Source organism: Sminthopsis crassicaudata, chromosome 2 (assembly GCF_048593235.1).
Source record: "Sminthopsis crassicaudata isolate SCR6 chromosome 2, ASM4859323v1, whole genome shotgun sequence".
Classification (NCBI taxonomy): Eukaryota; Metazoa; Chordata; class Mammalia; order Dasyuromorphia; family Dasyuridae; genus Sminthopsis; species Sminthopsis crassicaudata.
Genome location: NC_133618.1, coordinates 138534087 through 138547564, shown reverse-complemented (window position 1 = coordinate 138547564; position 13478 = coordinate 138534087). Strand labels below are relative to the sequence as shown.

Below are 13478 nucleotides of genomic sequence, written 5' to 3'. Positions count from 1 at the left end.
GAACTCCTGCTGCTTGTGGTCTTGGGGGTTGTTTTAATGCGTTCTATTTCACATGTCTTGTGTGCCCAGTTGAGGTGGAGGTTCCCCTACACCTGTCTCAACACTAATTCATTCTCGTACAATAACAATACCCACTTTATACCTTTCAGGGAAGCCTTGAGAGTGGGTTCAAATCCTGGCTTTAACACATACTATTTTTGTGACATTGATCAAGTCATTTAACAGTTTCCTCCTCTGTGAAATAAGGATTGGACTAGATGATCTCCCACTAGATGAGGTCCCATTGAGCTCTAGACCTATAATCTTTTAATCTTTTGAGCTTCTTGTAGGTAAGAAAGACTACCCTAACACTGTGACTCACTCTGAGTCCCACAGTCAGTAAGTAACAGATTTGAATACAGGTTTTCTGATCTCAGTGCAATTCTCTTCCCACAATATTATACTGTACTATTCACCCCCCCATGATTGTTGAACTTTTGCTAATAATCCCTTGTGTATCTCTTTTGAAAGTGGAGTGCTAACTCAAATAATAATAGTAAATCTCGGTCATTAAATCCTTAGTCGTCCTCCGGTTCATCAAGAAATATTCAGCAGATGTTGGCAGATTCCATCAATCGTATGAAAACCTATGGATTTCAACAGGTAAGAAAATTCTGAAAAGTCGTAAGTCAAGAAGAAATGATTAATGCCTGTCTATAAAGTCAATTTTTTGCATATCAATACATTTGTCTCAGGTGAAATTGAAGCAAAAGGTAAAATCCAAAAATGGTTCCAGAAAGGACATTCAACCTTTTGAAACAAAGTCCTACAATTGTCACATGGAAGAAATCATTTAAAATGTAGACACACAAGAGTGAAAGTGAGAATTTGTAACACTATGTTTATGCTTTAGGAAATTCTCCAAAATCTAGAGTGCTAGATTTAGAGTCAAACAGAAGATGTGAGTTTAGATATTAACTTAGACAATTAATAGCTATGTGATCCTGGGCAAGTTTAATCTGATGCTCAGTTTCTTCACTTGCAAAGTGGGGAAGGGAAGGAAATAAACATTTATATAATGCCTACTCTGGGCCAGACCCTGTGCTGAGTGTTTTACAAATGTCATCTCATTTTATGTTCACAATTATTCAAAGAAGATATTGTTATTGTACCCATTTTACAGTTGAGAAAATTAAGCCAAATCCTTGCTCAGGATCCTACAGCTAATAAGGGTTTATGGTTAAATGACCTTAGGTCTTCCTGATTCCAGGTCCATTGCTCTACCATCTGTAACAGCTAGATGCTTCTAATGGAGATATTATGACAATCAAATGAAATAATATAAAGCATGTTGTAAATTCTTAAGAGTGCTATAAAAACATTATTATATGTTATCAAATGACATAATATCAATTTCTAAAAACTGAATTACAAAAGAACTGATAAAAACGTTTAATTATAGGAACTAGATAAATCCCAAAGAAAGATAAAGAATGAAAACACAGAGCTGAACAAATTATTGTAAATGTTAAGGACTGATAGCAACTTATGAAAGAAAATATTGAATAATGTACGTGTTTTTCAGTGCCTCATATTGCATTTAAAAATTAGTTTTGTGCTAAGACATTAAAAAATCTTAAAGGATCATTCCTAAATAGAAATAATAAACACACACTTTATAGGTTATTCTAAATACTAACTAATAAAGTAAATATGAGCAAAAGATAGAAATCTAAATGGATTCTAAATGATAAAAATGATATATAAATGATAAAAGTGGTAAAAGAAAAAAAATCATAGAAGTAACAAATATATTAGAGAATATTAACAATGAAACATCATGCTGAAACTACTAAGTAGTTATTAGTCAAAAATATATATCTTTAAAAACATGTTTACAAGAAAAAGAGAGGATTAATGAGCTGACCATGCAGTTTTTAAAAATTAAAAAGAAACAGCCTCTATCCCCAAGAACAAATGAAGAAATTTTCAAAATAAGGGAGACATTAACAAAATTTGAAAAAAAAAAATACTATAAAATTGTTAAATAAAACTAAGACCTGATATTTTGAAAAGACTAAGAAAATAAATCATAATTAAAATTATATTTTTGTAAAGAAGAAAACTATCTTTTCAAAAAAAATTTTTAAATGAAAAAGTGATTCACAACAGAGAAGATTATCAAAAAACTATGAAAAACAGTTATATGCTATTAAAGGCACAACAAAAAAGAAAGAAATAATAGTCCTATTTCACTTGTGAATATTGGTGCAAAGAATTTAAATAAAATCATAGCAAAGATGAATAAGTCAGATGTATACTAGAGATATGAAGATGCTTCAATATAAAGAAAACAACATAATTCATTATATCAAAAAGCTGTGTGAATCTATCTGAAATGTAGAAGAGTTTTTTTTAACAAAATTGTTTATATCAAAATCATAGGTATGGAAAGGCCCTTTAATATCATTAAAAGTGTGTGTGTGTGTGTGTGTGTGTGTGTGTGTGTGTGTGTGTGTGAGAGAGAGAGAGAGAGAGAGAGAGAGAGAGAGAGAGAGAGAGAGAGAGAGAGAGAGAGAGAGTGTGTAAGAGAGTAGACCGAGAATTGTATCATTTACTTGCCTTAGAAAAATGCTGGGATGTTTCCCAATTCAAATGAGTAAAGCAAGAATGTCTCCTTAGTCAACTTTTAGAACTGACAGTTTGAAAGCTGTGAAAATGCTAGGTACAGCAAGAAACAAAAAGAAAATTAATGAATGGAATAACAAAACAAGCAAACAAAAACCTCAGAAAATGAATGAATTAAAAAGGATTTATTATTAAATATTCAATGTGTCAAGAACTGGGAATACAAAATATGAGCAAAAATAGTTCCTGCCTTCAAAGAACTTATATTCTCATAGGAAGAGGGAACATGGAAATGATAACCATAAAAAGAACATTTTGTTCTAAAAGTTATAGAGATAATGAGGAGAAATCCAAGGATATAGATCAACACTCCTTATCTAGGAACAGTGACAAAGTTAATTTGATTATGTTTCAGAATAAGAGGTAAGGAACAGAGTCGGCAAAAGTATATAAATACCAGCAATGAGTTTGGCAAGATTGTATAAAAGATAATTAGAATGCATGGAATAAGAAATTATAAACATAGGTGTCAGCAAAAAGGAGACCGATGAATTCCAATTTGCAGAAAACATGATAATTTATATAGAAAAACTTAGAGAACAGCAAAGAAATTAATTGAGATGATCAATAGTTTCAATAAAATATCTGGTACAAAATTAATTCATAACAATCATTAGTATTTCTCTACAGTACCAATATAAATCAGGAGGAGATTCTTTAACAGTTACTTTCAAAATAACATTACATAAAATATCTAAGAATCAAAATACTAAGACGAACTTCAGAAAAGGTAACTATAAACCACTGCTTTAAATAAATATTTTGATAATTGAAGAGTTACTCATTGCTGTCATTGAGTTATGTCAGCATAAAAAAAAAAAAGTGATACTCTTTGAATTAATAGGTACAATTAGACTGAATTTCAGGAAAAACTGCCTTAAAATTAAAACTTCAAGAAGAGGGGAATTCTTTCTCTGCGGTAATCTCCAAGTAAACTCTGGATGCCCATTTGTGAGATTATGTTATAGCTGGGAATTCCATTCATGTTGGGTTGGACTATATAGCCACCAGCATCTCTTCCAGTTCTCAAATTCTGTATTTCTATGACATATAAATTTAATATTGCACTAATCATATTATCAAAGAGACAATTTACAAATTTAGATATAATTACAAGATTCATTTGAAGGAATAAGAGGGTTAGAATCTCAAGGGGAATAAGGAAAATCAAAGTAGGAATTAGGGAGAAATAGCATTTACAGACATCAAACTCTTTGATAAATTAGTAACCATCAAAACTATTTTCAACTAGTTAAAAATAGAAAATTAGGTCATTGAGTAGACTAGAAAGCAAGACCAAGAATCAATCTAATGTAGCAAACACTATTCAGTAAACCAAAGAACATAAAACTACTGGGCAAATTGGAAACCAGTTGAACAAAAATTAGATTTAAGCTAGCATCTTGAAACATTTATTGCAATAACCTTTAAATGGATTTTTAAATATAGAGGGTCACAAAATAAAAATTTAGAGGTGACTGAAAAAGAGTAAATTTCACAATTGTTTTTAGGGGGACTAAATCTTAGCCAAATAAGGAATAGAGGAACTCACCAAAGACAAAAGTAGACTATTTCACTGTGACAAAATTAAAAAGCAATTGTAAGAACAAAATCGGTGATGTTAGAATAAAAAAAGGAACTATGGAGTAGGAAACATTTATATCTAATATCATTGAAAGAAGTCTGATTTCTAAATCACATGAATACATAAGGCCAAAAGCCAAATAGGTCAAAAGACATGAACAATGTTCAGAAGAGTTGTAAACTAAAAATTACCATGTGAAAACACTAATCATAAGAGAAGTACAAATGAGAAAAACTATAGGACTCCACTCACACCCTACAATTTGGCAAAGATGAACAAAAAATAGAATTATCTACTGTTGGAAGGGCCATGGGAAGATGGGCTTACTGAAATAATGCTGGCCAGGCCAAGTATATCAACCAGTTTGGATCTTATTTTATAATTATGTAAAAAACCCTATTAACACATTTCTATTCTCCAATCTGAGCCTAGGACAGCTAGGTGGCGCAGTGGATACAGCACTAGCCCTGAAGTCAGGAGGACCCGAGTTCAAATCTGGCCTCAGACACTTAACACTTCCTAGCTGTATGACCGTGGGCGAGTCACTTAACCCAATTGCCTCAGCAAAAATAAGTAAATGATTAAAAAATAATCTGAGCCTATACCTTATAGAGGGGAAAAAATAGAATATATACATATATTTAAATATTGTATGTCTATATGTATGTACTACATACTATATATATATCTATATGTATATATGTATAATTTAAACTATTTGTATCTATGTGTATCTATTTATATGTATAAACTATATATTATATGTACAATATACATATATCTATATACACACAGGACACACAAATGAGACTATTCATAGCAGTACTTTTGTGGTAGCAAAGAAGTGAAAGCAAAGAGGGGGTGCCCTTCAATAGGGAATTTGCAGAACAACTGTTGTATATGAATGTAATTTTATTGTGCAGTAAGAAATTAGGAATAAACAGAACCAAAAGAAGAATTTGTACAATGACCACAACAATGTAAATGAAAAGGAAGCCAGTCTCTGACCAACTAAAAATTCAATGTGGTCCTGAAGAACAGAATGAAATGTGTCCTTCCTCACAGGAGGGAAGGCTGTGGTCCTGAAAAGAACAGAAGGAAACATGTCCTTCCTCACAGTGGGAGGATGTTGTATGTATTTTAGATATGTCACAATAGCAAGTGATTTTGCTTAATCATTTTTCTCTATTCCAAAGGAGATTTCAATTTGGGGTAGTTATAAGGAATAATTCAGAAAATGACTAGCATATTAGAGATTGTTCCATCTATTGTATTTGCATACCCAGTGTCTATCACGGTGTTTGGAACATATTAGGCACTTAAAAGAGGTTTACTGAAGGGCAAAATTTATTTTTATAATATGTATTTTATGTGTGTATACATACATATATATGTAAGTATAAATATATACATATCCATATAAAAATATAGGAATAAACATATAGAAATGAATGAACAGGAATCAATATCCAATAGACAAGGGGTCAAATGATACAAAGAGTTTTCAAAAGAACTTCAGAAAAGGTAACTATAAACCACTGCTTTAAATATGAAAGAAAAATCCTCCAAACTAACTATTCACGGAAATGCAGACTTAGATAACTGAGAATTTTACATCACAGCCATGAAATTAATAAAGACAATAGAGAAAAATCAGTATTGGAGGAAATGTCAAAAAACAGCCACGCTAATACACTGTTTAATAAACTGTGATCCTTTAGAAGAAAAAATTGGAATTATGTGAGAAAAGTCCTTAAACCATTCATTACTTTGACCTGGTCCTGGGCATGTACCATAAGAAGGTCAAAGACAGAAACAAAGGTTCAATGTATAATAAATATTAATAACTCTACTTTTTTGTGGTTAAAAAAATACAAAGTGGGTGCTTATTGGTTAAGGAAGAGTAGAACAATTTATGGTATGTGAATATCAGTTTAAAAAACTAATGTGGAAAGACATATATGAAATGACGTAAAGTTTACAGAACTAGGAAAGAGTAAAATACAAGGACTATAATATAAAACAAAGAAAACCAAACTAAGTAATTATATTGACCAATCTCATTTCCAAAGAACAGATAATAAAAGCCCAATTCTCTCTGAAGAGAGGTAGGGTATTGTGTTTTCTAATAAAGTAAACAGTCACTGAATGTTGCTTAACTCTTTTTCTTTGTTACAAGGGAGGACTAATGGGGACAGGTTATATTTGGAAATGACTATGCTTAAAATTTTAAAAGTCAATTAAAACTTAATTAAAAGGAAAAACAACAACAAAGAGCTGGAGAAAGATCTCTAACATCTTGGCTAAGAGGATCTGTGGAAGGATATGGGATAGTATCTCAGGGGATGAGAAGATGTTGTTGGATTGTGATTGCACCCTTGCACCCATAAAGGAAGTTCCATGTCATTAAGGTCATTGATTCATACTTGTTTTAAAGTATATGTCATCACTCAGAGTAGATCTAGCTTTGATTGCTGCAAATGTTCAGTGAAAAAGTGAAAAATTTAGAAATGGATAGTTTTATGTGCTCCATCTGATATCTGTAATCAACATTATAATGGAGTTTGATAGGATACCAACATATCCATCTTAAATTGTATTTAGTAACAAATACTTACACCAACATGCCTCACTCATCATATAAAATAAATGTCATCCATTAAAGACTTCTAACAACATATTAAACACCCTCATTGGTACGCCCTTTCCTACAGCAGGACAGTTCTTGGGGAAAAAAAAGAATTCTTATGCTAGCATGTAGATACAGAATTGGGAAAGGGTAAGAAATAGAGCTACACTGGGAACCATATGTTCTGTTTTCTGATTCTTAGAGGTGCTTAAGCAAGCTTATTTAATAGAATTATCATTTGTTACTTAAACCTTGTTTTAGAATTTAATTCAGACTTTTATTCCCAGTTCACAAGTACTCTTCAAGCAATGAATATTAAGTATGGACTTCCTTAAGCACCTTTTAGTTCATTTGGTTAAAGCAAATGCTAGCAAGGTCAAAATCATGGCTTCAGCCCTTGTATGCCTCTATTAAGGTTGCATTATTCATCTAGCCACACACTGCACCCTAATTGCCACCACCTCTCAAGAGGACAGAGCAAAATGGATTGGCCACATCCTCACTGGAATCACAACTAAATGTGCATACCCTACGATTATAGGTAGTCTATTCAAGGGCAGAATTTCTTTCTAAAAATAATTCAGAACTCTCTCTGTCAGGCTCTGCCAATTGTGCATAATGTGCTACAGTATCTTGAGCCTCCAATTCTGAGATGGCCATGCCCTGCAGACCCAGTAATTGGTCCCTGTTCCAGTAGAAAAAGAGTAAAAAGCTTTCTGTCTGAAACATATACTGTCCCATTTTCTGGGTCTCTTGTCTGTGTGCATTATGACTATTTTTGCTGTTCTGATTGCTTTAGCCAACTGTTCCATCTTGGCTCTTAGTTTCACGTGTGATTCCTGACGTCTTCCTGCTGTCTTGTCTTGGTCTTATTTCTCCATCTTGATGTCTAGGTTCTGTGAAGTCCCTAGATCTGGACTGTTTCTTTCATCCACTGATTATTCCTAACTTTCACCTTGGTTCCTGTTCTTGGCTTATAGCACTGTGTCTTTAATCCATAACTTTAAAGGGATTGAGATAGCATTCTTTAAAAAGAAGGCACTTGTTATCTGTGTAGGAAACATAAAGATAAATTATTGATGGTAGTGCTTAAAATCCATCTTCCAGAGGAATTAATATGACTAAGGACTGTACTTCTTTAAAGCCAACATCCTAGTCAAAACCAAATCTCATCTATTCTTCATCTGTGAAACTCATTTTATGTTATTTATAATTCACTAAGCAAAGTAAGACAGAATGAGAATCTTTTAAAGAAATATGCAGAGTACATGAGGAATCATTAGAATCTATTTGATATCTGTTGTTAGTTTATCAAATAATCACATGCAAACTATGACCCTATCTTCAGCAGTATTCATATGCCATCCACACTACTCTCGCTGTTAGCCAAGTAATTATGAGATAATTCTTGCATTGCAGATAACAAATTATTATTAATTTTATCACCTAGTTAGCTTCCTTGACTTTGTGAGATAGTTTTGAATTCCAAAATTCTTTGTTTGGGATATCAAAAGTACTTTAAGCCAGAGTTAAACTGCAATTAGAACTCATGTTCATGTTTTGCCCCATTCTTTCATGAAAAACTAAAAAGAAACATTCCACTTGTGACGTAGTATTCTTGTCTTTTATATGTAGGATCTAAGGCAGTGGTCCTCAAACTTTTTAAATAGGGGGCCAGTTCACTGTCCCTCAGACTGTGGGAGGGCCGGACTATAGTAAATACTCTGTCTCCGCCCCACAGCCCATTTGCCATAACAGGCGGGCCGCATAAATGTCCTCAGTGGGCCGCATCTGGCCCTCAGACCATAGTTTGAGAACCCCTGATCTAAGGTATAAGAATTAGATTGAATATGTGAAGCATATTATCTTTGTTTTTTTTAAAACAGAAGAAAGAAACAATGAGAAAAAAACAAGATGATGAGTTGAAACAAGTAGAAGAAGAGAGAACCAGACAGATTTATAAGAGTTGGAAAGAAACCCAGAAATCAAACAAGGAAGAGCGAGAGTGGCAAGAGTCTTGTAAGTATCTGGAGTCCAGCTACTAACCTTCTCTCTTTATTGATTCATTCATTAAAATGATTCAACCTTAATCATTGAATAGAAAGGATATAGGAAACAAATTTTAACTTAATGGGCTTTTTTTTTGTTGTTTGTTTTTGTTTTTGTTTTTGCTGAGGCAATTGGGGTTAAATGACTGCCCAGGGTCACACAGCTAGGGAGTGTTAAGTGTGTTTGAGACCAAATTTGAACTCGGGTCCTCCTGACTTCTGGGATGGTGCTTTATCCACTGCACCACCCAGTTGTCCTTTAATGGGTGGTTTTAAAAAAAAATATGATTTCCTTCAAGGCAGAACTCAACTTCTGTCTTTTGTTGTCTCATCCAATAGAGTAATGTCCTTGAGGGCAAAAGCTGTGGATTTTGTCTTTCTTTGTATGTCCAGCACTTACTACAATACCTGGCACATAGTAGATTCTTAAAAGAAACATATTTACTGATGAAATTTTAATAAGAAGTTTTCTAGCTAATAATTATAAAGAACCAGAGCTGAATATAGTATGCTTATGGGCCCACAACCAAAACAAAACCAGACCCATGCAGATACCTCGTTTACCTAAACCGATACCTTGTTTACCTAAACCCTGAGAGAATTAAGATTTGAAGTGAAATTTATACTTAGTTCTTTCTAATTCCAGCGTGGACTTGGGCCATTGAAGTTATACTATTGGATTATTTTCTTGTAATACATTAGCCAAAGATAAAGGTGAGAATTAGAGCATTTATAAAAGTAGAAAGTCCTAAATATTATTTGAATTTCATCACAACAAGATTATAATGAAAATGTTAGTATATTTAAACACTTTAATGTACCTGTAATTGCATCAATGTGGGTTTTCCATTCAGTGCTACTAAATACAACTCATTTATACCTTTATGTCCACCCATAAAATCCTATAGAGTCATATAAAAAGACAAAATACATCCAATATGTCGGGGAACTTCTTAACAGTGTTTGAGTACTAGGGCAGCATGGATCTATCATTACGCCTTGATATTTTCATTGCTCACCTCTCACCCCCTTTTCCATTCCTACATCCCTTTTGTAATATCTTTTACATCACTTCCTACAGCACACTTCATTGTTGACAATGATTTTACAGTACAAGATCCAAACAATGGCCCATTTGTTCTACATGGTGAAATCCCAGAGTGACTAAATAATTTGGACATCATTGTGAGCCCCATCAGCAGAATAGGGATTTGACAAATAAATTTAGTTTTTAAAAATTCTTAAACCTTTCATTAGGATTAAATAAATTTTTCAGTAGGTAAAATAAAGTATTATGAGATATTATGAAGAATTATATTTTATAAAAGCAAAGTGTGGCCTCAGGATTTCTATGTATAAATCAGTATACCTTGAAATTAAATCTATTTAAAGAGAATTATTTTTATTTACTAGGATGCTTTTTGCATATAGAAATTTGATCTGAGAAGTAAGCATTTATTAGGCACTTAGAATAAGCTAGGCATTGTGCTTAGTCCTTGGGATTCAAAGAAAGGCAAAAGTTATATAAATTCTTGCACTCAAGGAGTTCACAATCTAGTGGGGAAACAACTTGCAAATAAATAGTTATATAATAAAAGATACAATCAGAATAGGAGGAACGTGAGCTTAGAAAGGGAGGCTAACTGGGGAAAGCTTTCTGCAAAAGGTAGAATATGAGCCAAGTTGTAAAGGAAACCAGGGTTTCTAAGAGATGGAATTGCAGAGGGAAGGGATTCCAGTCATGAGGGACATGCACTGCAGAAGCACAGAGAACTGGATAAGTATCATGTGTGAGGAGCAGCAAATAGACCAGTTTAGCTGCATTCCTCAGTAAGGGGAGGAAGAGGGGTAAAAGGTAGGATTGGAACAGTTTTTTAAGAGGCTATAGCCATACATCTTTCACCCTGCCATGAGCTAAAAGCCACTTAGACCTTCCCTGATGCTTCCTACTTGCCAATGACTCAGTACTCTATTGCATCCCAGGCATTTTCATGAGGGATGAGACAAGTACTTCTAACTCTTGAAATTCTAGAGTAACAATTACACAATAGAATAATTACACTGATAGTGACTCATAACCCTTAACTCTGCCAACTCCAGGATATCCTTAACAGAGATGGTGCAATATCTCCTTATTCTTTCCCTGTTACCCAGAAAACTCCATCAGAAATCACAAGATCCTGTACATGAGTCATTGCAGCAGAAGCTGGGCAGACTACATCAGGGAAGAGTCCTGGCTGCTTATGTTTTCTTTTCTCTTTTGCATTTTTTATTTTTGGGGGGGAGGCAATTGGGATGGCTTGCCTGGGCTCACATAGCTAGTAAGTGGCTGGTGTTGGATTTGAACTCAGGAAGATGACACTTCCTAACTTCAGACGTGGTGCTCTGTCACTGCACCATCTAGCTGCCCTTTGACTGCTTATGTTTTCGGAGGGATTTTAAGAGGGAGGCTTAGGTAACTATGATTCACTGAATCATATTTCTTTGTCATGAAGCTTCATGCATTCATCATGCTGCCCCAGTGAGGTGGGTGGATGGGTGAAGGATGAAGGCTAAACTCCTCTTTGTTTTCCTAGTACGGAGATCCAAAGCAGCTGATGAGAAGAGGCGGTCTATTGCTAAACAAGCTAGAGACGACTATAAGAGGTTATCCCTGGCTGCCCAGAAAGGGAAGGGCAATGATGGAACCCAGAGCTCTCAAAGTGTTACACAGAAACCAAAAAGGCCTCCTCTTCCACCAAAACCTCAACTCATCAACCCACTAGGACCCTTTGGAAAACCTCACAGGTAGGTCAGAAGTCACCCAGAAGCATGAGCACTGAAATGAGAAGCAGACAAAACAGATTGAAAAATTGGTTGAGTATGGGATTGCCTGCCATGGAGGGAAGGAGGGGAAAAGTTGGAACAGAAGGTTTTGCAAGGGTCAGTATTGAAAAAAAAGAAACTCCCTCTAGCAAAGCAGAAGGTCATCAAGAACTTTGCAACTCATAGTCCTAAAAAAGTCGTCTGGGTTGTCATGAAGCTAGTAGGTGTCAGAGGGGGGACATAAAGTTGTTCTGACTCTGAGAATGGCTCTATCCATATGCCACAAATGCCTTTTTTTAAAAAAAATGAAATCACAGTCGAAGATAAAACTTAGAAAGTGAAATTCAGTTTTGCCTCTAGTGCCACATCCTTGAATAATCTTGGTGACTGCTTTTAATATGGTTGTGATTGATCCTTAATTATCTCAGGACTGGTATAGTTGGGAGAGAGAGTGTGGTCTTTGATGTTCTCTCCCTTTTTATCTCCTAGACATTAATGCCTCTAATCAAAGAATAGTAGATAACTTGCTTCATCTAAGAAGTGAAGGGAGAAGAGAACTGGAGATAAGCAGTTCTGCATTTAACTGTTCTTCAGTGGCTCATAGTGGAAAAAGCAAATTGATCTTTGATTTTCGTAATATAATAGTACATTTTTATAGTACTTCAAAGTGTACAAAAAATCAGTTTCTTCAACAATCCTTTGAAAGAGGTAGTACAAGTATTATCATTCCCATTTTACAGTGAAGAAACTGAGGTTTAGCAAGTTTAACAGACTTTGCTATAGGTCACAGAGATGCTTTTTCTACTACACTGCCTCCTTATGAACCAAGACAGAGGCAAAAATGATCATAGTGGGAATCCAGGAATGACTGTAAAAATTACTTAGTCCAACTATCTCATTTTGCAGAATTTTGGAAGGGACCTCAGCCACCTTCTAGTCTGAACCCTTCCTAAAAGGAATCCCTCCCGAGATATAACTGCCAACTAGTCAGTCCCCCCTGTGTTTGAAGACCTCCAAAGAGGGAACCCATGACCTTTTGGGTCAGCCCATTTCACTTTAAAATAGAAGTCTTTTCTGAGCGTAAGCCAAACTTAGCCGCTTTTACCTCTTGTTCCTTCGGTTGGATCATCTTCTGAGGAGGGAACAGAACAAATCTAATCCTTTACTAAACAACAGCCTTTCAAATACTTGACGATAGCTATCATATCTGCCCTCCTACCTGACACTTCCCCTTAGTCTCTTGCAATCCACGGTCCCTTCATCTAATCCTCCTGCAGCTGCACTCCAGGTCAGATAAGGAAAAAGGTTCAGAGAGAGCATGACTACTTCAAATCACAGGACTACCAGATCTCTTGAATCTCGGTGTGGTCTTATACTAGGTGCCATAGTAGATCGAATGCTGAGTCTAATCCCTGCTTCCTTGTTGTGTGACCCTGGTTCAGTCATTTAATCTCTGCCTGCCTCAGTTTCTTCATCTGTAAAATGAAGATAAACACCATTTCCCTTCCAAGGTTGTCATGAGAATCAAATGACAGAATATTTTTGAATACAGACCTTAAAACATTATATAAATGCTGGTAGTGATGATAATGTCAGCCTTCTCTATTTACCACTGATATGAACATATATTATTGGATAGCATGTCTCTCCACAGATATGGCGTAGTTAATGATTTGAAAATTCCCCTCTTGGCAATTACGTGTCTTTTTCTCTGATGCTAGAAAAGTTTAGAGGGATGTAGAGA

General features: G+C 34.7%; 1 protein-coding gene across 5 annotated transcripts in view; it reads left to right on the top strand.

Annotated features, from left to right (window-relative positions):
• SH2D4A (SH2 domain containing 4A) overlaps positions 1-13478 on the top strand; it is a 117286-nt gene that overhangs the window by 60105 nt on the left and 43703 nt on the right. For all 5 annotated transcript variants that reach the window (XM_074287443.1, XM_074287442.1, XM_074287441.1 and 2 more), the window contains exons 5-7: positions 562-642; positions 8768-8900; positions 11506-11716. In XM_074287443.1, coding sequence (XP_074143544.1) covers positions 562-642; positions 8768-8900; positions 11506-11716 — 425 coding nt within the window. The remainder of the gene's footprint in view (positions 1-561; positions 643-8767; positions 8901-11505; positions 11717-13478) is intronic.